Below are 26,489 nucleotides of genomic sequence, written 5' to 3' on the forward strand. Positions count from 1 at the left end.
TGAGGTACTGGCATACTGCAAGGTTATCAAATTATAAAATCAGTCATTGATAATAGAGTTATAAATTTAACAATGGACATATCCACATATCCAGTTCTTTCTATATCTTTTGTTCAATTGTTTATCTTTGCGCAAAGAACCCCAATGATTTTTTTTTTAATACATTTGGATATTTTGGCTTTCCTTTATTAATAAAAATTTTAGTCTAACTTATAGAACATATCCTTGAATTTTATACTTTGTTTAAAAAATACTTTCTAAATTTTCAAAATTTCATCAATATCTCTGAACTTTAGAAAAAAAAATTAAAAAAACTCTTTACTGTTAGTTTTTTTTTTTTTTTTAAATATACCCTAAAGTTTCATTAATGTCTTTTAACCCGAGTTAAAAAATATCTTTACCATCCTGGGAGTGTGCAGAAATCTGAAAAAATCAGTGAATCGGATCGAACCAAATCGGTTGGTTTGGTTTGGGTTTTTTAAAAATTTATAACCGTCGGTTCACTGAATAAGAGAACTGATGGTTTGGTTCGGTTCACGATTCACAACTCTAAAAAATCATGAAAATTGAATCGAATCCATCTTATTGTATTAATAGATATATTAAACATTTATATCAATAAATATATATTAAGATTATTCTTATCTCAGCCCAATCGGAGAAAACCTCAGCCCAGCCTAATCTTATTCTTATCCAGCCCACTTACTCAGCCCAACTTAAAATAGAGAAAATTGAAACTTGATTTTTCTGAAAACCTAGTACATCTTCTTGGAAAATCGATAAAAATGACTTTTTTGGAGTTTTATTTTGTATTTTTGATCTATTTTTTTTTTTAAAAAAATTCTATTTTTGAAAAACAATTTTTTTTACTCTCTTGATGATGAAAATGGTATAAGCATGAGAAATTTTGGTTGTACAATTACTCTTATACTCCTTATTAAATTTTCACTTTTAATTTCAACAACTAATCTACCAAATCAATTTACCGAAAATTCTCCACCACAAACATTTATTCACAAAAATTAATTCATCCAAAATTAATTGACAAAAAATTCTTCACATTCCAATACAAAAAATTATCCACCAAAATTGATTTTCCATGTTAGAATTCATTTGCTTGTATTTATGTTTGTTTGGTTAATTGTTTTTTTCTTTCTTTTATTTTCTTTTTTTATTATATATATATAAAGATTTTTTTCAAGATACCCAATCGGGCTCCACCGGTTACAAAGGAAATGAGTTAAAATTATCCGGGCTGAGCTTCACTGAGTACAAAATAGTTTAAGATACCCGACCAGGCTTAAACGAGGATGAACGAAATTGATTGAAATGACCCGGTCGGGCTTCACTGGATATGAAAGAAATTGATTGGAATCACCCGATCGGGCTTCCACGGGTATGAAGAAATTGATTGAACATATTTTGCATGAGCCCGGTCGAGAATTGACGCCTACTTACATGGGCCCGACTGGAAATTAGTGTACTTTTAACATATTTTTGCATACACCGGTCGGGAATTGGTACATACTTGCATAGGTCCGGCTGGGAATCAGTGTACTTTGAACATATTTTGCATGAACCCGGCTAAAAATTGGCGCCTATTGTTCTTGCCTGACCAGGAATTAGTGTACTTTGAACATATTTTGCATGAGTCCGACCGGGAATTGGTGCCTACTTGCATGGGCTTGACCTGGAATTAGTGTACTTTGAACATATTTTGCATGAGTCCGATCGGGAATTGGTGCCTACTTGCATGGGCCCCACCGGGAATTAGTGTACTTTGAACATATTTTGCATGCGGGTGGGGTTTTGGAAGAGGAGGTGTGTAGAGTTCCTAGGAAAGAGCCTGTAATGAACTCTCATTGACCTACTTAACTCAGTGGTTAGAGTCTTCTATACAGAAATAGCATAGTATTATCTGATTCATAGGGATACAAAAAAGTATTTTTAGTACCAAATGGGGAATAGTAACAAAAGGGCGCATAATTTTGTTACATTACTATCAATTTGATATGTTGTTTTGTGACTTTTGAAATGTTGAAGGGTATTATAGTAAATTTACATTATTTGCAAAATTGTGTGGGTAAAAAAAAACAATGTTTTTAAAAATGGTCAAAATTTCAAAAACAAAACTCCCAACCATTTTTATCAATTGCCCCTTCTTCTTCCCCTCAGTCTTCTTCTTCACCTCTCAAGTCGACATCTCCTCGTTTGGTTGCTCGTCAGTTCGCTTCTCCTCGTATGGTTGCTCGTCAGTTACTTTTCCCGGTCCGGTCGCTCGTCAGTCTCCCCGTTTGGTCCCTAGTCGCTAGACAGTCGTTGCTTCTCCCCGTCCGGTCGTCGATCGCTCGCCAGTCGCCCCTTCTCCACGCGGACTATTCGGCGTCCATCGCATCTCCGCCGTCTGGCGTCCACAACATCAGTATTTTTCTTTGTTTTTTTCTCTTTTAAATTATCAATGTTGTTCTTATGTCTATATCAATATGTAGATTTTTTTTTTGAGGAATTGTTAAGTGGTTCATGTGATGTATTTGTAATTAGTATTCAATAAAGGCATGCAATAGTAGAGACTTTGTTTGTTTACTCTGTTTTGAAGTTGGTATTATTGAATTAATGTTTAGACTCTTTGAATTTACCAAATACTTTGGATGAAAAAGAAGTGAGTCTCCAGCGCACGAATAGTGTATTCATTTTTAACTCAACCAATAAGCCATGGAAAAAGAAATTAAAAAAAAAAATATTGAACCATCAATTGAAACTTAACCGAACTGCACTGAATCAGATTGGTTCGACTCAAGAATCGAGACCGATGAAAATCGGTTTTGAACGATTATTCATCACTGTGAATTGAGTTGTTCGGTTCAGTCCTAAAATCGGTTTTAGGTAAAACAGAGGACTGAACCAAACTGTGAATACCTCGACGGATAGAAACCATAAGTACCTTTGTAAAAAATACGTTGAACTTTCAAAACTTACATTAATATACTTAATTTTTTAAAAATAAAAGTTAAAAACTGCTCATAGTATTAGTATATAAATGAAAACCGTTTATCTACGCTCAATTTGACCTCCATCTTCTATTTCCTCTCTCTCCTTGATTTCAATCACAGACCTTTCTCTATCTTCAATCTCTTCTTCAATACTATCTTAGTTGGAGTGATTAAGTTTTTGTTGATCATTTTTAAAATTCAAACTAAGTTATTTATTGTGATCAGTTAAGAAGGTTTCCCATGATGAATAATGTATTTCTTTTGTCGACTCTTTATTGTATTTTGCTATTCATTTTTTTGGGTGCATTTCAAGTGAATATTTTCATTATTTGTTGAATTTTAAAGATTTTATGCTTTAACTTAAAGTTTTGGATTCTGTTTGATGGCTGGTAAAATTGGTGCAAGAATTGAACAAATGAGGGGCAAAAATGAGAGTATTTATATGAAAAAAAGAGAAAGTTGTTTCCAAATTATTTCTTTTCCAACTCAAGATAATTTCAAAGAAATTGACTATATTAACGGGATTATTTTTTAACTTTTTTTTAAGAGTTAAGGGNTAATATATATATATATATATATATATATATATATATATATTAAAAAAAGGCTTTCCAAACATATAACCTAAAAAAATAGAGTCAATTTCACAATGTCGAAACTTTCCCATTTCTTGCCTGAATAGCCTAATGACTATTATTTCACACAAATATCTAGCCCAATTTACTTTTTCAGCCCTCATTAACATTCAATTTTTTAAAAAGTATATATAATAATATTAATACCAAAAGATGCATGTGAGGGAAACTTCTTGCAATTATGAACTTCTGGACCGATCTTCTTTTCAAAACTACACAAATAAAGAAGTTTCCCCAAAAATCTAAAATTTATTCTCCTCACAAATGAAAGCAAGAATGAGCAAAAATTTTCGAAAGAGAAAACAATGTATATTTGATATATAGCACAATTATATTTTATACATGTTAGAAATTTTTATAAATAACTAGGGTACATTCGATAAGTGCATAAACAAGAAAATTTGTACAATTTATCTTTTTATATACAAAATAACATATGCGATGTATATTTACATTTTTCAGGACATTTGCAAACAATAAAAAAAAATAAACCATGGTATATGTGATGTATATTTACATTTTTCAATATATTACCAATACATTCAACATATAATTAACATCTCAATGAAGAGGTGATTGATTTTCGTATAGAGATGTGGAAAAACATAAATAGAATCTCCTAAAATGAAGAAAACATTAAATTTAAAATGTCATGCACTAAATGAATATAAATCAAAATTAATAAATAACAAAGACAAGTTAAAATTAAAAAATGATGTTAATAAGGAAAGAATTAAATATTTGTGAAATATATAGTGTATAAAGGGTTTTTTTGAGTAAAAACACTACAAGAATTCTGGTTATTCCCGACACCAGAAAAAGCGTCGGGCGATCTCATTTTCCCTGACGGTACATGGAGGCATCGGGAGAAAACCCAATCCCGATGAAAAGTTCACTAGTGTCAAGATAACCAATCTATCCCGATGGTTGATAAACCTACTGTCGGGCTTGTTGAACTTGCCCGATGGTCTCAGGATCGTCGGGAGTTGTTTAGTTTTTTAAAAAAAATAAGGAAACTGCAGTTTAATCTTCTCTCGACGGTCGGAGCAACACCGTCGAGGGAAAGTCCCTTTGCCCGACTGTTCGAAACCGTCAGGAGGTAGTGAAATAGAAAACTAAAAAACGTTATGGAAAAATTGTAAAACTATCCCGACAGTTCTCTAGCAACCGTCGGGAGTTTCTACTGTCGCCGACGGTGATGCAATCGTCGGGCGATTCTTAATTTAAAAAAGACACTTTTTAGATTTTTTTGTTAGCCTATCCCGACAGTTTGGGGAATACCGTCGGACAAGGTTTAAGTTTTTTTAAAAAATAAGAAATATAAATAAAAAAAATTATGGGAAATTTTTAAGATTTGCTTGACGGTATGCAAGCACACTATTGGGATATAGTTGAGTTTGCCCGACGGTATTCGATCAATCGTTGAGATATGGGTATGTATATAAAAAATATTTATGGGTAATTGTAAAGTTATGTCGACGATGTATAAGAATACAGTCGAGATAAGGTTGAGTTTGCCCAATGGTACTTGAGCGACCGTCGGACGGATTTTGTAATTGGGCCGACGGTATTTGATGAACCATCGGGATATAGGTATTTATCCCGACGGTTGACCAAATGACCATCAGGAAAAGATCGTTAAAAAACCCTCCCCAACTCCCCGCCGCCCACAGTCTCTTCTTTTCCTTCTTCTTCTATTTTTTTTTCTTCTCTTCATTCTTTCTTCTCCAAAACCCACAGTCGAGATTCTTCGTCTGCTCACCGTTCACTCGCCGTTTGCGCATCGTCTAGTTTTGGAACCATGAACTTTCCCCCCCCCCTTTTTTTTTTTCTTTTTTTTGTTTTTCATTTTCCTTCTTTATTATCTATTCGTTTATTTTCCTTCTTGGGTAATCTATCATGCATCTACAACTTTAAATACGAGTTAAGTTTGGCCAAACTAATTTGTGTATTGTTTCTTTTTGTTTTGGAAAAAAGAAAAGAAAAGTGATTGCTCAATACCACATTGGCTCTAGTGATTGCTAAACTAGTTAGTTCTTAGTTTTGGAAACTAGTTTCTTTTTTGTTTTAGAAAAAAAAAAGGAAAGTGATTGCCAAACTAGTTAGTTCTTAGTTAAGTGAGGTGGTTCGAAATAACAACTCAACTAATGCATTTAAAATTTTCACATTTCATGATTGGTTGCATAATATTATCTATTTCAATTTTCTAAGTTAGATTTTTTAGTGCAACAATTACAAAGATATGAGAGATCATATCTACGATCTCAAAGGAGGGAGTACATGTGTTAATTATTGCTAAGTAGATTGTTTTTGTTGTCCAATTTGGATTTTAAAAGAATTTAAAAATTAGTTGCCACTAGTTACATCTAAATATGGTTTAAACATATTGATTAAAAATTAGTTGCCACTAGTTAATTATTGCTAAGTAGATTGTCTTTTTGTTTATTTATATTTATTTCTTTTAGCATATACCATAACTAGTTGTGTTATGTTCAAGTTCAAGTTGGTTTCTACTTTTCGTAAAAGGTATAGAAAAATCATATTCTTACTAATAAAAGATTAGCATAGTCAATTGTATAAAGCATGATTTATAAAAATAGCAATAAGGTTATGATTTATATTAGGGTAATTGTTTTAAATGGTAAAATTGCTAAAAATATTTTTAAGTTTAGCAAAATATCACTATCTATCAGTGATAGATTGCAATAGACTTCTATCATTGTTTAATAGTGACATTTTGTTGTATTTATAAATAAGTTGGTTCATTTTTCCTTATTTGAATTTTCGATAAAAGACAATAAATATGGAGCAAGGATTAGGATTATGATTTATTTGTACTTGGGCCTTCAGCTGCATTGAAGATGGCCTGATGAAAGAAACTCTTTATCGGCTTTTGGGCCTCTTCTAAATGGATTACATCTTCGACACATATATCAATTACATGATTGTCTAAACTTTTCTAAAATGTAATACAAGACTAGTCCAAGATATAACTAATTAAATAAATATTCACCTAATGCATGTTACAACAACTTAATTAAGATGGGGTTTAAAAAAAATTAAACTTCAGCTATAACAACTTAATTATGATTATTTTCTATAATGAGTTCGCTAGTAGTAGGCTTTTCAAATTTGCTTTGGTGGGACTGAAAGACATAAAATAAGAAGTTTTTAGGTTTCATAGACCTTTTTGTATTATATTATTAAAACTACAGCTTATTGTCTAAATCATACAGGTTCAACTTATTGCATATATTCTTAAGAGTGAATTAAGATTAGGAACAAGTTATCAACTGAGTATATAGAAGGAGTATATCGATTCCTTGAAGTTATAAAACTTCATGTTAATAACTCGGGGAAAACAAGATGTCCATGCAGAAAATGTATGAATGCAATGTGGGAGCCAATAGATGGAATTGAACGACATTTATTCATAAATGGAATTTCTCCATCGAATCATCAATAGGTATATCATGGAGACCCAGTCGACTTGTCTAGGGGATACGAAATTCAAACATCTCAATTGCCACACGATGATGGATTAAGTACGATAAAGATGAATGTTATAGATGAAGAAAATGAAATTTTGAATATTATAAATGATCTATAGTGTCCAATTATCGATGTAAATGAAGAAGAAAACGAGAATGAGATGCATACCAATTCCCAAGAAAGAGATAACAATTCAAGCTTATTTGAAGACTTAATAAATCAAGCACATAACCAGTTGTACCCTGGTTCTACAAATTTCTCTTCATTGTTGTTCTTGGTGAAGTTGATGCATATTAAGTTTCTTAGCGGTTAGACTAATAAGTCGTTTGATTTGCTACTTGAATTGTTAAAAGAAGCATTTCCCGTTGGAGCATCTATACGTAGTTCATTTTATGAAGTTAAAAGAAAATTACGTGACTTAGAACTAAGTTATGAGTCTATTCATGCTTGCAAATACGATTGCATCCTCTATTGGAAAGAATTTGTCGATTTGCAACAGTGTCCAGTATGTGGTGAATCTCGGTACAAAGTGGATTATGGAAAAAGTAAAAGGATTCCACATAAAATTTTATGATATTTTCCTTTAATACCAAGATTGAAGCGATTATTTGCATCTAAACATATTGCACTTAAAATGAGGTGGCATAAAGATAAACGTGTTGAAACTAATGAAGTGTTGCAACATCCAGCTGATGATGAAGGGTGGAAGTATTTTAATCATGAGTTTCCTCAGTTTGCTTCAGATCCACGAAATGTTCGTTTAGAGCTAGCTTTAGATGACTTCAATCCATTCGGGAATATGAGTACTTCGTATAGTATGTGGCCAGTGGTGCTCAATCCTTACAATTTGCCGCCTTGGAAATGCATGAAAGAGACAAATTTCATTGTCTCCCTTCTTATACCCGAGGCAAAATCTCCTGGAAAAAAAATTGATATTTACTTACAGCCATTGACTGAAGAGTTAAAGGAGTTATGGAATGATGGTATGCACACTTATGATTATGTTAGCAACAAATACTTTCAACTACGTGGAGCTTATTGTGGACTCTTAATGACTTTCCTGTGTATGGTGACCTATCTGGATGTAGTACCAAAGGTTACCAAGCATGCCCTATTTGCAAAGAGGATACATCATCATTGAGGCTAAGAGGAAAGCAATGTTTTATGGGGCATCGACGTTATCTTCCAGATAATCATAATTGGCGCAAGAGCAAACAATATGATGGAAAAGTGGAATGAACTCCTCCAGTTTTCATGGATGGAGAAGATATCTTACGAGAGGTGAACTTGTTAAACTTTCTTGTGCTTAGCAAACATCTGAAGAAACATAATAAAATACGGAAACGAAGTTTAAATTGGAATTAAAAAATTATATTTTTCTAACTTCCATATTGGTTAAAACTTTTATTGAGACATAAGTTAGATGTTATGCATATTGAAAAGCATATTTATGATTATTTGGTAGACACATTGTTAAACGTTGAGGGAAAGAATAAGGATACAACTAATGCTCGTTTGGATTTAGAAGATCTGAATATACGAGAATTACACCTGCAAAAAGTAGGAGATAAAGTTGTAAAGTCACACGTTGCATACAGATTGACTACTAATAACAAGGTTGCATTCTGTAAGAGAATAAAATCAGTCAAATATCCTGATGGGTTTGTATCACATATATCAAGATGTGTGAGTAAGAAAGATGGAAAGTTATAGAGGTTAAAAACTCACGACTCGCATGTTCTGCTTCAGAAGCTTCTTCCAATTGGTATTCGATCATACTTAAAAAAAGATGTGTCCATTGTTGTCTTTGAGTTATGCAAATTTTTCTGTGATCTATGTGCAAAAACAATATCTATAGGGGATTTGGATCGATTACAAAGAAACTTTATAACCATACTTTGTAAGTTAGAAAAAATATTTTCACTGGCATTTTTTGATGTAATGGTACATCTAGCAGTCCATTTGCCCTATGAAACAAAAGTTATAAGTCCAGTTAGTTATAGTTAGATGTACCCTATCTAAAGAAGCTTACGGACATTAAAACAATATGTAAGAAACAAATCATGTCCTGAGGGTTCTATAGCAGAAACATATATAATGAATGAATCGTTGGTCTTTTGTTCTTTTTACATAACTGAGACAAGGTTCAATAGAGATGAAAGAAATGATGATAGACTTCCAGAGAATGAGATATGTGGTGAAATTTTAATGTTCAAACAAAATGCGCGACCATTAGGAACACCAAGAGTAAGGACATTATTGAGAGAAGAGAAATGCAGTGCACATTGGTACATCTTAAACAATTGCATGAAAATAAAATCTTATCGAAAGTATGTTTTGAATATTCTATAGTAATCAATGATTTTGATACAAAGTGTGAAATAGAAAATTGAGATACGTCTCTTTCTTATAGGAAATATTTGAGACTAATTCAATATGAAGCTCAAAGTCAGGATGATTTATATAGAAGGACCGAGGCTTTTCTGATTGGTTCAAACATGTAAGTATGGGTTTAAAAGACAAGTAAAAATTCAATTGAATTAATTCAGGTGACGTTAGTTTTTAAGATCTATTGTGTTGTACTGAATTAGTAGGTTCTTTCATTGCGTGAAAATGAAGACATGTCTAATGATATATATTCACTAGCGATGGAGCCAACTTCAGAAGTGTGCTCATACAGTGGATGTATTGTGGAGTACGCTATCATAATATTGAGCGTAATAATTGTTGGAGTACACAAACTAGCGAGATCATGGTGCCTGTAGAAAGTAAAGGTAGAGGAGATCTCTATAATTTCTATGGTGTTGTCAATAATGTATTGGACTTCTAGTATGCCAAGAGAAGACGTGCAATTATGTTTTAGTATACCTGGTTCAATACAGACCCTAAAAAGACTAATAGAGTATACATGGATTTGGGGTATATATCAATTAATATAGCTTGTCATTGGTTTGTTAACGAGCCTTTTGTATTTGCCAGTCAAGCTAAACAAGTGTTTTACATCAACGATCCCAAATATGGTAATAATTGGAAAGTGGTGCAAATAGTCCAAAATAAGTGTGTGGGACATGCCAGAAGTAGAAGAACGTGAGAATGACCAACTTGAGTTATTAGAAGTTGTGAATAGTATTACTTGTACAATCGATGAATCAATGAACGATATCAGTTTATGTAGAGTTGATGTTGATCCTATAGTCGTAGAAGAACAGATAATTCAGCAAGTTGATGATGACTTCATAAATGAAGAGGAAGAGGATGTACAATCATCTTCCAATAGGAGTTTGAGTTTCGATGAACATCTTAATAATACGGAATAACCATGTAAATATGTATCTTCTTTTTTATTTCATAATTTACATATTGTTGTATAATATATATTTGTTGTTTGCATAGGAACAATGGTAGGTCACATTGATGAGGAGGTAGTAATGGAGTATTTAGAGTTCGAGCATATCGATGCATCATCCTTCGTGGGAGATAATTCAAGTTATTTTAGATCCAAATTTTACTTTAGATCCATAATCAATAATTTGTATATAAACTAATGTTTAATTAAACTAGCGATGTATAATTTCTTCAGAGGCAGGTTGTACAACTAATAGGATGGGACGCAGATACTGTCGAAATGTTGATTTGGATAAATATGTCCAAAAATTTGGGTGAATTCCTATTGAGATCGACCCTGTATGAGAGAAACAATTTGTAATAATGCAACAAAGTTTAGCAATGCCATTGGTACCAACGTTCGGGACTCTTTTTCTATTCGTTATGAAACATGGAGAGAGGTATCAATAGAAACTAGAGAGCTAGTTAAAAGTCCATTATTGGTAAGATGGTTATTCGATATTTTACAAATTATATATATGCATCTGTAGAGATACTAATTAGTTTTTCTTTTCTTTTAGAACCATTTTTGTTTGACTTGTCCAACCAATTGGTCAATGATTTCATCGATGAATAGATGAAAAATTCTTTCAAAAGGTATAGGGGGAATTAATATGCAAGTCTTGAAGAGGCACGAGCACATCCACCTGATCGACTTAAAGATGCCATCGAAGATTGGCACTTTTTATGCACCATGTTTGAATCCACCGAATGGAAAGTAAGAATTTTTATGTGTTTTTTTTTGTTTTGTTTTTATTTAATAACATTTCAATTACTCATTTCCTCTTAATTTCTCATTTTCTTAGAAAGTGGCAGAGATTAATCAAAGGAATCGGTAAGCTCTAAAGTTCACTCATACAACTGGTTCTAAGACTTTCATACGTATACGAGAATCCACGGTAAAAATAAAAGTATTTCTATATTTGATTTCTAGGAAAGTATTATTAATATCTTCTATGTGAATTGTTTTATAGAAAGGACCCGACGGTCAAACAATTGACCTAGTAGACTTATTTAAGCATACACACAGACCGCTAATGATGCATCTGTAAGTTTTTATTTCACAATATAACTTTATTTATATACAATGTTATACAATAATTAGTCCTAATTATTGATGTAGAGTTGAATGGTCGAGCTGAGAGAAGCCTCCATCCAATAAGGGTCTGAACCAATATCGGAAGAAGAAATATGCGAACAGGTGTTGGGCACAGGAGTGGGCCTTGGTAGGATACCAAAGGGTAAAAAAAACATACATACATACACAAAAAAATCATTGTCCAGTGCATCCTCACCGAAAATTATAGAGGAGCAACAACAAGAAATAGAATCCTTAAAGGCTACATTAGCTAGATTGGACGAACTGGAAGCAAGAAGACAATCTGAGATTGATGATTTGAAAGCTATGCTCTTACAGCTCATGAAAGATAAATCGAACTAAGTATGAGCTCTTCAACTTTCATAGTAAACTAATTAGAAGATTGTGTATGTTGTTATCCTGTAGTATATGGTAACAACATAAACATATAGTTATGTAAAGTATAGTTAGTGTTCTGAAGTTGAGTTTGAATTTCAGTTTTTGGTTAAAATACATGGGGTTTTAAGTTAAAATAAGTGGAGTTTTCAGTTGAGTTATAAATTCTATATTGGGAATGAGAATAATTTTGAGATGGGGTATATGTTATAATTAGTTTGTCTAAAAATGTGGGGGGGGGGGGGGTGGGGGGAGGAAGGAAAGGTAAATGTGTAAATACGGGTTGGTTAGAATATTAAGTTATTTGTATATTGAGATTGACAATACTTTTGAAATAGGTATATGTTACATTGAGTTTGTGGTTAAAATATAAGCGAGGGAAGGAGATTGAATAAACTTAGGTTTGAGATTGAAATATGTAGATATGAGTTGGTTGGGTTTAAGTTGGGTTTTTAATCCTATATTAGGTTTGAGATTCAAATATGTATATACGAGTGGTTGGATTTAAGTTGGGTTTTAAGTTCTATATTAGGGTTGAGATTGAAATATGTAGATATGAGTTGGTTTGTTTCAATTCTTAATGTTCTCACTTGAGTTTTAAGTTCTATATTGTTGAAAATAAATTTGAGATGGGTATATGTTATTTTGATTATGTGGTTAAAATAAGTTGGGGGAGGGAACGGGGGTGATTGTCTAATTATGTTGAGATTGTTATTTGTATATTGAGTTTGAATTAAAAATGTGTAAATGTGGGTTGCTTTGAAGTTAAAGTGGGTTTTATTTGTTAATGTTCTTATATTGGTTTTAAAGTTGGTATAGGGGTAAATGTATAATTATGATTAAATTTAAGTTGGGTTTTAAGTTCTATATTGAGTTTGAGATTGACATATACAAGTTTGAGTTGCTTTGTTTCAATTCATTAATGTTCTTAGTTGAGTTTTAAATTCTATATTCATTTTGAGATTGATATATGGTATATTGAGCATTAAACTTATTTAAATTTGAATTTGGTAGGTATCTCGAGATTTATTTTGAAAATGCCGACAAGCGTAGTTAGGTTGTAGAATTGTGTCTTATAGGTAGTTTGTTATCATTTAATCTTATTTTGGAGTTAAGAATTGTGGATGTAAATATTATCATGTAATCTTATTTTGGAGTTAAAGGAATTGTTTCAATTCAAACATGTTTTGTATATATTATTTACTATTGTAGACATGTGATTTTGACAATTTTTATTTTAGTTTGATTGTTATTTGTAAGATTCAAACGGGTATGACATTTGAAAAAAAAAAGATTTAGATATAGAAAAAAAAAGTTAAATCCGACGGTTAAATATATAATCTCAACGATTCAAGGGGTCGGGAAAAAGCATAATTTTATGCGTTTCACCTTTTCCCAAGTCTAAGAAACCATCCCCCGATGGTCCAGGGGTCAGGAAAAGCCACTAAATCTTGACGAAGGAAACACACCATCTGGGCATGACCGCTAATCCCGACAGTCCTAATTTATAAAGACCTTCGGGAGCTAAAACTTCGCCCGTCGGTGCAAACACACAGTCGGGTTAAATGAATATAGCCCGACGGTGACACTAATTTGTCACGTCGAGAGATATTTAGCTCCTAGTGGTCTTTATAAATTAGGACCATTGAGGGTTGGCCGTTTATCCCGATGGTTTTGTTTAGGGTTGGCAAGAAAGCCACATCCTCCATCCGTCGAGGTAACTTTTTTTTTTCCTACGACGCGACTTTTATACCGTCGGGGAAGGTTTCACCAACGAAGCTTTCCCGACGATTATGCCGACAATTGCGAGATCGTTAGAAAAGGTTTGGCCGACGGTTTTTTGGACTAATACCGAAGGTTTTCAGCGTCGGGGAAAGGCCCAATTATTGAAGTGAAATCTCTAAAAAAATTAATAATTGATTTTTTCCATATACTAACACTAAAAGTATTTTTGAAATTTTTTGCAAGTTTAAAGATATTATTGAAACTTTTGAAAGTTCAGGAGTATTTTTGAAACAAAATGCTAATGGTTTCTATCCAATTGTACAGTAAATATATTTTGAATACTTTTTGAAAACTTAAGAATATTATTAAAACTTTTGAAAGTTTAAAGATATTTTCTATAATTTAGTTTAAAGTTTAAAGATATTTTTGAACAAAGTAAAAAATTCAAAGATATTTTCTATAATTTAGTCAACATTTCATTTCATTACAATTGACATTGTCAAGTGTTGTTAGAACACTTCATCAAGTTGATAGGGCACCAATAATCCATCCATTTGATGCTTTTTGCCATCTGAAGGGACATAATTTATTATAGTGATTTTATCATTGACATCGTTACAATAGTTTTGTCTATATAAGTTGCAGCTAAAGTTACAAAAATAAGATCTTGAATAAGGAGTCTATCTATTACATATAGGTTTTAAAGACATCGTGGCATAACCGTCAAGGTAAAGTTGGAACCTAAAAGATCGAATGGAAGAATATATATATTTTTTTTGTAGGGATACAATTCAAAATAGAAAATTTCACTTTTTTCTCTTTTAACACAAATTTAAAATATTTTCCCCATAGTTACTACTGTTGCACTTTGATAAGATTTTACTAACAACATTTGATTGCATAGTCCTTGTTAGCTTGACAACTTGGAATATTTCCCAAGTATTATTCGATACTTGATTGTGTGTATTTGCAATAAGGAGCTACTTCTCTTCTAAAGAGTCTGTAGATTTGGAGTTCACATTCTTCATAATTCGTTGAATGAATATTGTTATCTATTCTATAGGTTGCTCGGTTGGCCATAGATTTTATCAGGAGTTATAAAGTCACAAGCCTAATATCCTAGATATTGATTCGACACACATCCCCTGTGACCGACCTTGAATGTAGCATCAATATCTTGAGATGCTTAAAGATTGAAGAGGCATTGTAAGTAAATCTATCAGTGATAGATTAATATCACGAATATCAAAATTTATAAATGGTAGAAGTCTATCAATGATATACTCATACCAACTATAGAGTCTATTACTAATACTCTATCACAAGTATGTAGTATTACTTTTTTTTTTTCTTGTATATCAATGAAAGTGTGAAGAAAAGAATTACGAAGAAATTGATAATGAAAGAGAAAATGATGGAGAAAATAGTAAAAAATGCATGATAAATTAGTTTAAGGTAATTTTATTTTAATCATTTAAAACAGTTCTATTAGTGATAACCACTATTATTAGGATAATAGAGAAACTTTATTTGAATTCTATCATTGATTATCACTAGTATACCACTATTATTAGGATAATGGAGAAACTTTATTTGAACCTTCTACTTTTTTACTCTTTTTTTTTCCTTTTTTTTTTAAAAAAAAAAATTGTCAAGGACTTGTTGTACTCCTTTTCTTGTCTTTTTTTTTTTTTTTTTTTTTTTACAATATTTGAGAATAGTTTTTTTCTTTTTCTTTTTTTTTTAAATACAATTAGGAGTAGAGGGATTCAAACTACAAACTTCGTACTCACTTTTATGCTAATTTTAGAGTTTATTTTGGTTATGCTAGCTTTAGCAAAATTTAGAAGTTTAATTGACTTAATTTATAAATTTTACATGACATTGGTGAAATAAAATTTTAATGAAATTTATGATTTAAATTGATACAATAATTAATTTAGAGTTTTAATGGGTACAACCCAAAAGTTGAAGGGTATAAATTGATTTTTGGCCTAATATTTTTAAAAATTAAATAACTTGTAATTAAAAAGGAAAATTTTTTTACTGATAGAAAAAATGTCAAACTATTTATAGAAATATATATAAAAAAAAAACACTGATAGATACTGATAGGCTTCTATTAGTATTTATTAGTGATAGAAGCCGATAGAGTTCTATTAGCCTCTATTAATGGCCTCTATCAGTGATAGAAACGGATAGATTCGTTATAAGTCTATCATTAATAGAGGTTGATAAAAGTCTATCAGCATCTATCAGTACTAATAGAAGTCTAAAATGATTAAATTTTGCTATTTTATATAAATATTTTCCATATTTTCTATTTTGAAAATCCTCCTATTAAAAAAAGGGAAAGAAACAAACAAGAAATGGTAAATTTGAAATCATTAGTGCAATTTTAACTCAATATTGTATGCATATGTGGATATGGTTACTTGTACACTCTAGATAAGATTACAGCAGGAGCGATAGAAAGAAAAGGAGAAGTGCAAAGTGGGAAGAGCTTCAGTGTTTGAAATATTGAAATGGCTTCTATAACAACCGCTCTGTCATGGAGTTCTTCCGTAGTAGATATGGGACTACCAAATGTAGGTGGAAGCTTGGAAGAAACTGCCAAGTTCTCTTATGGAAGGACCGCCATGGTGGTTGTGGCCCAAAAGAAGGCTTTGAAGTCACGGAAGGTGATGGCCGAAAATGGGTTTTTCAAAATTCTCCCTAATGGCTTTTTTCTTTGGCTGCTTCCGTTTTTCTTTCTTTCTCTCTGTTGGGCGTATGTAATTTGGTTCCGTGGTGTTTGAATTGAGTCAGATAATTCTCAAGGAGGATGTGCCGGATCTGGGAAAGAAAGGGCAGCTTATTGACGTGAAGGCTGGGTATTTCAGAAACTATCTGTTTCCCATGGGCAAGGCCCAGATTGTCACTCCAGTTTTGCTCAAGTAATGTCTTACGTAACCTCCTTTTTTAGAAACACAACCCATTTAATTTATAGGTGCCATATCTTTTATCTATAATATTTATCTTCTCGAGGTTGTGTTGAGGATCTCACGTTGGAAAAGTCGAAGAACCTCACACTCTTTATAAGATAGATGAGTTACTCTTCTTATTGCCAATTGATTTCGAGATGAAAGATGAAACCCCATATTATTTAATGTAGTATGAGAGCCCATGAAGTCTGAACAAGTATTCGGTCTAATAAAAAGAAATTGTGATCCGATCAAATATGGTGAATCTAAAAGAGACCTCATCTTGGGGGTATGTTGTGCATCTCACATTGAAAAAATCAAATGACCTCACACTCTTTATAAGATAGATAGGCTACTCCTATAATTGCCAATGAATTTTGAGATGGAACCCATGTTTTCTAATAAGTTGTACTAGTGCAAATGATCTTACACTTACTGAATCCTAACAAGGGATTTTAGAACCCTTCTATAATTTCAACATCTCACCTGCAAAAGGGTCAATTAAATGTTGGTAATCAGGAGGGAATTTTAAGTGTGACCAAATAATTATTAGTAAGTTGCTGGGTCTGATTGGTTGTTATTAACTAAATTTGTTTAGCTGGTTGATGGAGTGAGTCTAATGAACAATTTTTCTGCTGTATTTGGTCAATGAATGAGAATAATAATGATACTTTGATGAAGGAGTGGAAGTTTCATGGCATCAGGCTCTGAGTGATGAGCTTCCTTTCTGTCCCTCTGCCACCCCTGTCATTTAAACCTCAAACAATGCGTGTCATGTCTAATATCTGCAATATGATCCCTATTCAATTGGATTTTTGGGCAGTTTCATCCTGTGGAAATATCTGATTACTTTCATTCTGGTAGTTCACAAGTTCTTCATATTTGGGTTGGGAAGCCTACTGAAACCCAATCCCTTCTTTCCAGCATTTGCAGTTAGTTGAATCTCCCAAACTAACCACATGTCTAAGAAATTGGTTTCTTAAGATTATAAATATAGCAGAATCAAGTGGCTTTCCTATAAGAATAGTTGAGGTATATGTAAATTGGCATGGATTGCCATGGACATCCCATAAAAAGGAAAAAAAAAAAAAGAAAAAGAGAGAGGTTGCTTTAAGTTTAAGCTCTCATGACACTGACAAGGCTTGTCTCTTCCTTCTCAAACAACAAGTTGTCTTGTTGGAAGCACAACTTCAAAAAACTTTGGGATTAACTTGCGACTCTATTCCTCTGTGATCAAGAAATCTACAGAATTGATTGGTATATGTAGCCAGCCACAGAGCTTTGAAACAAATCGTGGCTGCAGGATCTATATACATAGAAGAAGCAGATTTAACAGAAAAGAACCCGAATTTGAAGATATTTTTTTAGCAGCCATTGACAATGTTTACATTTGAATTTGATCAAACAAGACCTAAATTTTTAGAGGTAATGGAGGTGATAGATACTGAAATGGAGGATGAGATAGAAAAAGTTCCAACAGAGGGCAATGCTAAAATTTTAACAATCATGTTTCACTAGAATTGGCAATTCGAACACTTTTTTCCTTTCTCTATTTAATATGCTCTAAGTTCAAGCATTGCTTCCAATCTTTTCCCTATCTGTCAATTTTGCATTGGTAGTAATTGTTATCTTTGTTTTTGAAACGGAAACAAGACTATCCATTGATATAATGAAAGATTCTAATGCTCAAAGTACATGAGGGGAAACAAAATGAAAATTTTAAACTTGCCCATACAAGTCTAGAACCAAATTACTTAAACTCAGAAGAAAAATTAAAAACGATCCAATTGAACACAGTTCTCAAGATGAACACATATTTCGGATGACTTTAACTTGAACAAGCCGTAAACAAATAGAAAAAAAGCTTCCACCACAAAGTCTCACAAAGATTGAACTTGAAATAGTGAAGAGGCAGCTAAATATGATTGATGAAATTCCAAAACCAATGAAGAAGTCAGCTGCTTCCAACAAACTGATTGATAGCATCTTCCAAAGAAAATAAGAAGACAACAATTGATCATCAACTAACCAAGAGGCACTCTGAGAATTTCAAAATTCCAACCCCACTTAGCCATCGGAGCTAAGAACTGATATTTTAACCTCGGAAGCCAAGATCCCCATACTGATATAAAGCTAGCTAAGTAATAATTCTTTCCATAAATAGATTAAAAGCTTCCAAATAGCCTTCTGATTTACCCACTGCTTCCAAGGAGATCCAACAAAAACCATTTGAGTTCCAAATGAAATAATGCATTGTAGTCTGTAGATCAATACTAGTTCCAGAAGTTGATTTTGTAAGAAATAAGTCTACCAAGGCGCCTTCAAGACAATTTAATTGTAGTAATTGTTATCTTATTTCTTACTTTAGTTACTACTAGCTTCTGTATACAAGACAAGCTTTTGGTAAAAATTGCATTTCAAGGACAAAGTTTCAATGGCCCTTATCTGTTTATTCACCTCACCAAATAGCCTCACTATGGTCAGCTGAAGAATAGAATAAATCTTTAGTTTCTCAACTTGGAGCAAAAGTATCTTGTATTCTGTGGCATTGTAGGTTGCTATGAGGGCTGAGACGTCTTGGATTTGGCAACTTCTCAAAAATGGCTGGGGGTAGTGGGAACCTCCCTCCAAAGAAGCAACAGAAAAAATGGCCTTCCAATATTAAATAATCATAGACTATAGTTACAAATGCATTTTCTATGTAAGAGCACCACCTTGAAGCTATATGCTGCACGCCATTATGAAAAGAATCAAAGGAAGAATACTTTTCTTCGAGATTCTTTGGTTTCATTGTTTTCAAAGAAGCCAAAAAAGGGCTCTAGCTGTACAACTCTACAAATCCCTTGCCTTACTCTCAACGAGCTCATCCAATTTTCTGGGAAAGCACATTGACAGACCAATTTCTTTCAAAATAAACATCTAACCACCCTGCACAAAAGGTCAATGAAGAAAAATGTATTCCAGAGTATCATTCACCCTATAACAGCAGTTGGTCGAATGGGGCGAAGCTCATTTGAGGATTTTCCTATGAGGCTTCTCTTGAGTATCCTTGAATTAGGAGAGTAAATCCCCAAATCCATCTCTCATTACCGAAAACTACCTACCTACTTCATATGCTAGAGACCACAAAAAGAACTTCTCATTTTTAGGATATTTAAACTTCCAAATGAGATCTACTAAGGCGGCCTTCAAGAGGGTAGACTAGTTGTAAAATTTGTAAGGACAGATTTAGTGGAGAGGGACCATGTCTTTCTCGCAGTCCAACTTTACTGCATTGAAGTTTTCAAATTGGATGAATAAACATTCTTATGAAGTTCATTTTTGCTACATACCGGAGAGTTGATATGCTTATGGAGACCATTGGGGAATATAGATATGCCAAACAGCCAAGGAAAGGCAACTTTGAGAGAAGTCTCCTTAACCCAAGGATCAAACCAAAAATATGTACGTCTCCCAATACCCAAATTAATTTCAGCTAGGGAATCGATGGTTAGCCAATCTTTAGAGATGCTAATCCACTGGCTTCTAAGACTTGGGCCAAATTTTCTGAAAGTATGTGTATGCCAACCACGCTTGCTGATACATGGATACTTTTGATTACTTTACACCAAAAAGCTTCAGTCTCATGAATGAAGTGCAAACCCCATTTTCCAATAGGGCCAAATTTCTATTTTTTAAGTCCCTCAATTCGAGACCTCCATCATTTAAGGAGTTAGAAACCAAACTCCAACATGCTAGATGGTTTAGTTTGCTACCATTTTGACCTTCCTAAAAGAAGGAACACATGAGACGTTCGATTTCTAAAACCACGAAGGAGGCATAAAAAAAGTGACAAGTATTAGATTGGTAAATTAGACAATACCATATTGCTAAGAGTAAGCCGACCTCCTCAAGATAGATTATATCGTTTCCATCTATCAAGCTTTTTATGAATCTTATCAATTATGGGCTGCCAAAACGAAAATTGCTTGTGATAACCACCAAATGGTAAACCAAGATAAATAAAAGGAAGCTTCTCTGACTTAAAGTTCAAGCGAGCAGCAGTTGAAAGATTAAATCTTCATCAATATTGACACCACATAAGGCCGATTTTTCCCAATTAACTTTCTGCCTTAACACCATTCAAAGATCTTAACCATATGAATAAGTGAATCGAGCATAACGTCACCATCTTTGCAAAAAAGTAGGGTATCATCCACAACTTGTAATATTGAACAATGGACTTTGTCTTTCCCAACAAGAAAACCTTCATAGGTTCATTTTTTATGTATAAGAGAGATTAATGTGTTAAGGATTTCACTGACTAAGAGGAAGAGAAAGGGGGAAAGAGAATCCCCTTGTCTTATACCTCTAGTGGCATTGATATATCCCTGAGGACGTCCATTAATAAAAACAAAATATTTAGGATCACATATACACCCATTAATCCAAGAGATGCACTTTGGATTGAAGCCCATAAGAGCGAGTACTTTTTCCATGAAGTTCCAATCAACACGATCAAAAACCTTTTCCATATCCAACTTGAGAATCCACCCTTTCTTCTTCTTTGATCTATAATTCTCCACAGCATCTTTGGCATAGAATAGGATTTTAGGCTAATCATTTGATGGAGGATGTTAGAAAAATAAATGTTAGTTGCTCAGTAGTATCATTATTTGGTTAACTAACTATGTTGAACTGGCCGTTGGAATTCGACGTGCATTGGCATTCTGCTTTAAATATGCATTTCATTAGAATGGCAATACCACTTGAACAAAATATGAGAATTTCAAACGTAAAAGCATGATGATTTCTATCAATAAGTATAAATATGTTCAACAGTAAAGTGTAGCCTGAAATTAATTATGGATAAGAACTGTTGTTTAATGTACATTCATTGAATTTCTGGGGATTGATCTTTATTTTTCTCAGGGAAATGCGAATTGAAGAGGAAAGAATCGAGGCTGAGAAAAAACGGGTAACAAATCCTTTCCATTTGTTTCTTGATCAGCCATTCATATTCTATCCTTTCCATTTATTTCTTGATCGTCTTAGTTTATCTGCAAAATGATTTTAGGGTATTTGAGTCACTAATTACTCAATATAAATTTTGTTTTAAGCATCGATGACAAGGGTTAGCTTTTACTCTTTGACATGATTTGGGCTTCTAGTTTGAGATGCCTTTATATATATATATATATATTCCTTTTGGAAGCTAAACACTTCTACAACAATTTTTGGAAGAACTAAGAAGCACCAATTAAGTGCTTTCACTGAAAATATATTTACATGTCACATTTTACTACCATCCGTACTTTCCAAATGATTGCATGCTCATTTATTGAAACTTTGCCATCCGTGGATTCATTCTGTTCCCTATGCTACAAGAGACGTTTTTGAGATGCTTTCTTTTATCTTTTCCTGAATACCAGCAAATCTTAGGCTGCGTACTTTCATTCTGTAGAATTATTGTCACTGAATTTCTAAACTGGCCTATGGCCATCTGTAGAGTAATTAAATAAAATATGACAACAGATATTTCTTTTTCTTGACTTCACTACCTTTTCAATGGGGATTTATTCAAATGGTTATAAACTTGTCAGGTAATAGAGGAGGCACAGCAACTCGCTCTCATTTTTGAAACTGTTGGAGCTTTCAAGGTGAAGCGGAAAGGTGGAAAAGGAAAACAGATATTTGGAACGTGAGTTGGATTTTAGCTGTATTATGAAGCAGTTTTCTATTTCTTCTCTTTTCATTATACCGACTCAAGTGCACCTATTTTTGCAGTGTCACAGCACAGGATCTTGTTGATATTATCAAGGCACAGCTTCAGAGGTACTTTATCTATTTACTTTTCTATGTGATTAGAAACTTCATTTAGTTGGTGGATAGTTCAGAACTTGGGGAAGGGGATTTGTGATCCCATCAGATGTCAACTGCAAGGGATGGTTGGCCTTTCGAGATACGTTACTAGACTTTATGAATGGGGAAACGACATTGTCAAGTATATCAAAAACTCACAAGGACGGAAAGTTCCTTCCTTTGCTTACATTGAAAGCAGTTGGTTCCCCTGCTGGTGTTGTGTAAGCTGTTGGGTGCCCTGTAAATCCTTTGACCCCTTTGGGAAGGGCTTAGAACAAGGAAGTCAGAGTGCTGAACTGGAACAAAGTTATTGTAGTGACCAAGGGGAACTTCCACGACGATGGTGGAAAATCCTCAAGACGCTCTAGGGCTTGACCCAAGACTCCTTACACTATCAGCCCTTTTCAAGCAGATAAAGCATTCCTATAACTCTTCCATGGACACAGGGAGGGATTGCTTTTGGCTTCTTCACTAAGAAGTTGGAAAACCTGAACTCTCATAAACGTGGGGAGAATTAACTTGGTCCCTACCTACAGAGGATGGGTGAGAATTCAGAAATATCCCCATCTTGGCTATTTTTAAGGTGATTAGTAATGGCTTCTAGGGCTGTTTAGAATATGCAAGTTAACTCCTGCCTCAATGAATGCTTGGAAATTGCCATCAAAGTTATGAGAAAGCATTATGGCTTCATTTCCTAAATGGTTAAATTGATAGATAAGGACCAGGTCTTTATGGCCCAAGTAAGCTCCTTCCAGGACTGCAATTTGATGATTAAAAAAAAAGTTGGAACACAAGGTTGTTTAGAAGAAATGGATCACACCCTTGCGCAGTCTTTGAAAAAAAATCTGAAAAATTGAATTCATTTGAGATAATTTAGTAGAAAAATAGAGTCGTTTTTGTCTCTTTGCTAATGCATATTTCAAAGAGATGCATTTGGTTAGGAATACGTCTTGAATAAGTGTTCAAAATCATGCGTGAAAATCTTGGGCAGGTGCTCAAAGAGATGCATTTGATTAGGAATACGTCCTAGAATGTTCAAAATCATGCGTGATCAATGTGTGTTCGGCTATAAATATGTTAAACTAACCTCTTAAAAAGAGGGGTGGGGGCTACAGGCTGGAGGCTACAGAGGGAAAGTGCTCAAACCGGCTGGTTCTTAAAATTTCTAAATTGAACCGAACCGAAAATTTATCCAACCCAACCCTTGGTTGCTTGAGTTTTTTTGGATTGTCGGTTTTTCTCTTAACCCTCTAATTTCTAAGCCGGCCAAAGAACTTTGTCATGGCAATGACCTAAAAGTCCAACATGTAAACCTAAATCGTATGAGTGAACTAGTAGTTCCAGTGGCCAAACTGAATATACCTCAATTGACATACAATTGTGTTAGTAACCGTGAGGTCTGTGGTTTTTGACTCCCCCTACCTTCAACTAGTAGCTCCAAAGGATATGATCTCAATTCTCAGATGCACTCCTACACACGATGCACCACTACAACCCCAAGAATGGGGAATGCCTCTCAATGTAATTACAAAGATGGCTGAATACTTGAGCCATCTTGTGCTAGTCACACTTGAGACGTCATAAAATCAAGTTTGATCTTTTAGAAATTTCATGCATAAACCCTCAGAGTAAAGTTTAAGAGAATATTTCCAAAATGCATCTCAAACTCGTTAAATTAATTCTTGAATGTTCACCTCTGATATAAGTATTCAATTCGATGTAGGGATATCGACAAGCGGGTTGTTTTTCTTCCAGAGATCAGGGAAACAGGAGAATATATTGCAGAGCTGAAGCTTCACCCTGAAGTTACTGCTCGAGTGAGAGTGAATGTTTTTGCCAACTGAAATTATTTCTAGATCTACAAAGTTCATGTAGCAGCAACACATTTTTCAAAGGTAAATGATAACATCATATTGCAGTTCATTTCCATCCTTTTCTTCTAAACTTTTCGAATATGGTGGTCTTTTTAAGTGGACAATTGAGATTTGTTAACTATCTCCTGAGCCTTGATTAACCATGTGATGATGATTATATATTATATAACCAGAAATTCAAAAATTCATCAAACCAACTCCATAGATGAAGCCCAACCATTCCTTCTCACAAGTTTGTAAATACATTTACTGCCACATCAAATGTTTATTTTATGCTTGTAATTGTTTCTCTTGCTTCTTCTATTTGTTCATAAAAGAAGGAAACTTAAGTATAAAATTCACAGCTGAAAGTTTTATTTTTAAATATGATTGTATTTTAATACTTCTATTTGTGTACTTTTGATTTTATTTGGTTACAACTTACAGGAGAAAAAAAAATTCCTGTACTCAAATAAGTCTTAAAAAATTTGTAGCCATTTTTTTTACTATTTATATCCCAACAACAAAACAGATAAAACAAACAGAGATTGTCAATAGCTTAATGGTACTTAACATGCACTCCTTCCGTTAAGGTTGAAGAATTTCTCATCTCAGAGTTGTTCTAAAAAAATAAATACATACATTTAATTTTGAAATATAATATATTGAATATCCAAAAGTAGACAAATTGAGAAAATTAAGTGAAACTAAAAATAAAAAATAAAATCGAATGCCAGAAGGAGCATATTTCAACTGAGGTAAAGCATATATTGTGGTTTTCTAGTTTGAATTCCATACATCTAAAATTAACCAAAAAAATCTATCTAAATAGAGACAAATAGGGGATATATTTTCTAGACCATGTTATCGTCAAAAGGGAAAAAGAAAAAACTTTGATCTATAAATGAACTAATCTCACATGCAACAAACCATAAGCCAAAGGTTTCAAAGTTACTAATCTACTTTTTCAAGTTCAATTCATTTTTTGAGTATTTGTAGAAAATGACAATCGGTTAAATTATTTGTAAATAGAGGACATGTTATAAAAATATTGCAGACATAACAAATGAGTTTTCTTTTATACTTTAGATATTTATATGTGATATCGGTGACATATCTTAGACATATATTTTCAAAACATGAATATTATTCAATTGATAGACTTTTATCGTGTTAATAATTGACATGCCATGTAGATATCAATGATAGAAGTCAAACCGATAGACAATTAGATTTCTATTTTATACTTCTGAACTTGTCAGGTAAATGTAACTCTTTGTTGATTTTCCATATAAGTGATAGATGCAGTCTTTCACTGATAGGATGATATTTCTTTCAAAATATCATAGATGAATACCGTTCTATCAATGATATAAGTTACAATATATGAATAAAATCTATCATTTATAGATTTAAATTAGAGTACATGTAGTCTATCGGCGACATGATAGAAGCGACGATGATAGACTTCTATCTCCAAATAAAGTAGTCAATTTGAGTCTCTTTTAGTGATGGTGTTCTATCATTATAGAATATCAGTTAGTCTATCAACTTTGTTTTCAATCAGTGCAGTCAACTCTTGTGTAGCAAGGATCTTCGATCATTCTATATGTGTTGATTCGTTAAGACTTTTCTTTACCATCTTTTGTTTTTTTTATAGAATTCTAATTTTCGTGTGGTTGTTTTTATACATGATTTCAAAGTCTAGAGTATAAAGTTTATATCAGTTGAACTATATTCATTTCGACGTAAGTAGTTGTTAAAAGTGTACACTCGTTTTCTTGCTCTCAGTGTTAGTCTATCTTTTTTTTTTTCAAAAAAAAAAAAAAAAAAAAAAATCAAAATGTAGACTTGAAAATAATTGAGGTGGGTTGATGGTAACGGACAAATTGGTCATTTTCTAATGTCTATGACGAATAGACAATGGGATGATGGGTACGGAACAAATAGGTCATGCGTCATGTTTGGACTTCACATTATTTTACTTAAATTAATTTCTTTAAATAAATAATTAGCTAAATACATCCTCATCATACAATCATAATTTAAAATTTTACTCAAGTAGGTTTCAACATTTTTTTTACCAACTTTACCCTTATATATGTAGTTCTTCCCACACTGTGTACATGTTG

General features: G+C 33.0%; 1 protein-coding gene across 1 annotated transcript; it reads left to right on the plus strand.

Moving 5' to 3' along the window:
* The first annotated feature begins 16,155 nt into the window (after positions 1–16,155).
* Positions 16,156–24,499, plus strand: LOC120083569 (50S ribosomal protein L9, chloroplastic). The gene is made up of 6 exons (XM_039039389.1): positions 16,156–16,381; positions 16,509–16,636; positions 21,575–21,620; positions 22,246–22,343; positions 22,430–22,477; positions 24,228–24,499. The coding sequence occupies exons 1-6, from the start codon at positions 16,226–16,228 to the stop codon at positions 24,346–24,348; spliced, it is 597 nt and encodes a 198-aa protein (XP_038895317.1). The 5' UTR covers positions 16,156–16,225; the 3' UTR covers positions 24,349–24,499.
* Positions 24,500–26,489: the final 1,990 nt, after the last annotated feature.

The sequence above is a fragment of the Benincasa hispida genome, chromosome 8 (assembly GCF_009727055.1).
Source record: "Benincasa hispida cultivar B227 chromosome 8, ASM972705v1, whole genome shotgun sequence".
Classification (NCBI taxonomy): domain Eukaryota; kingdom Viridiplantae; phylum Streptophyta; class Magnoliopsida; order Cucurbitales; family Cucurbitaceae; genus Benincasa; species Benincasa hispida.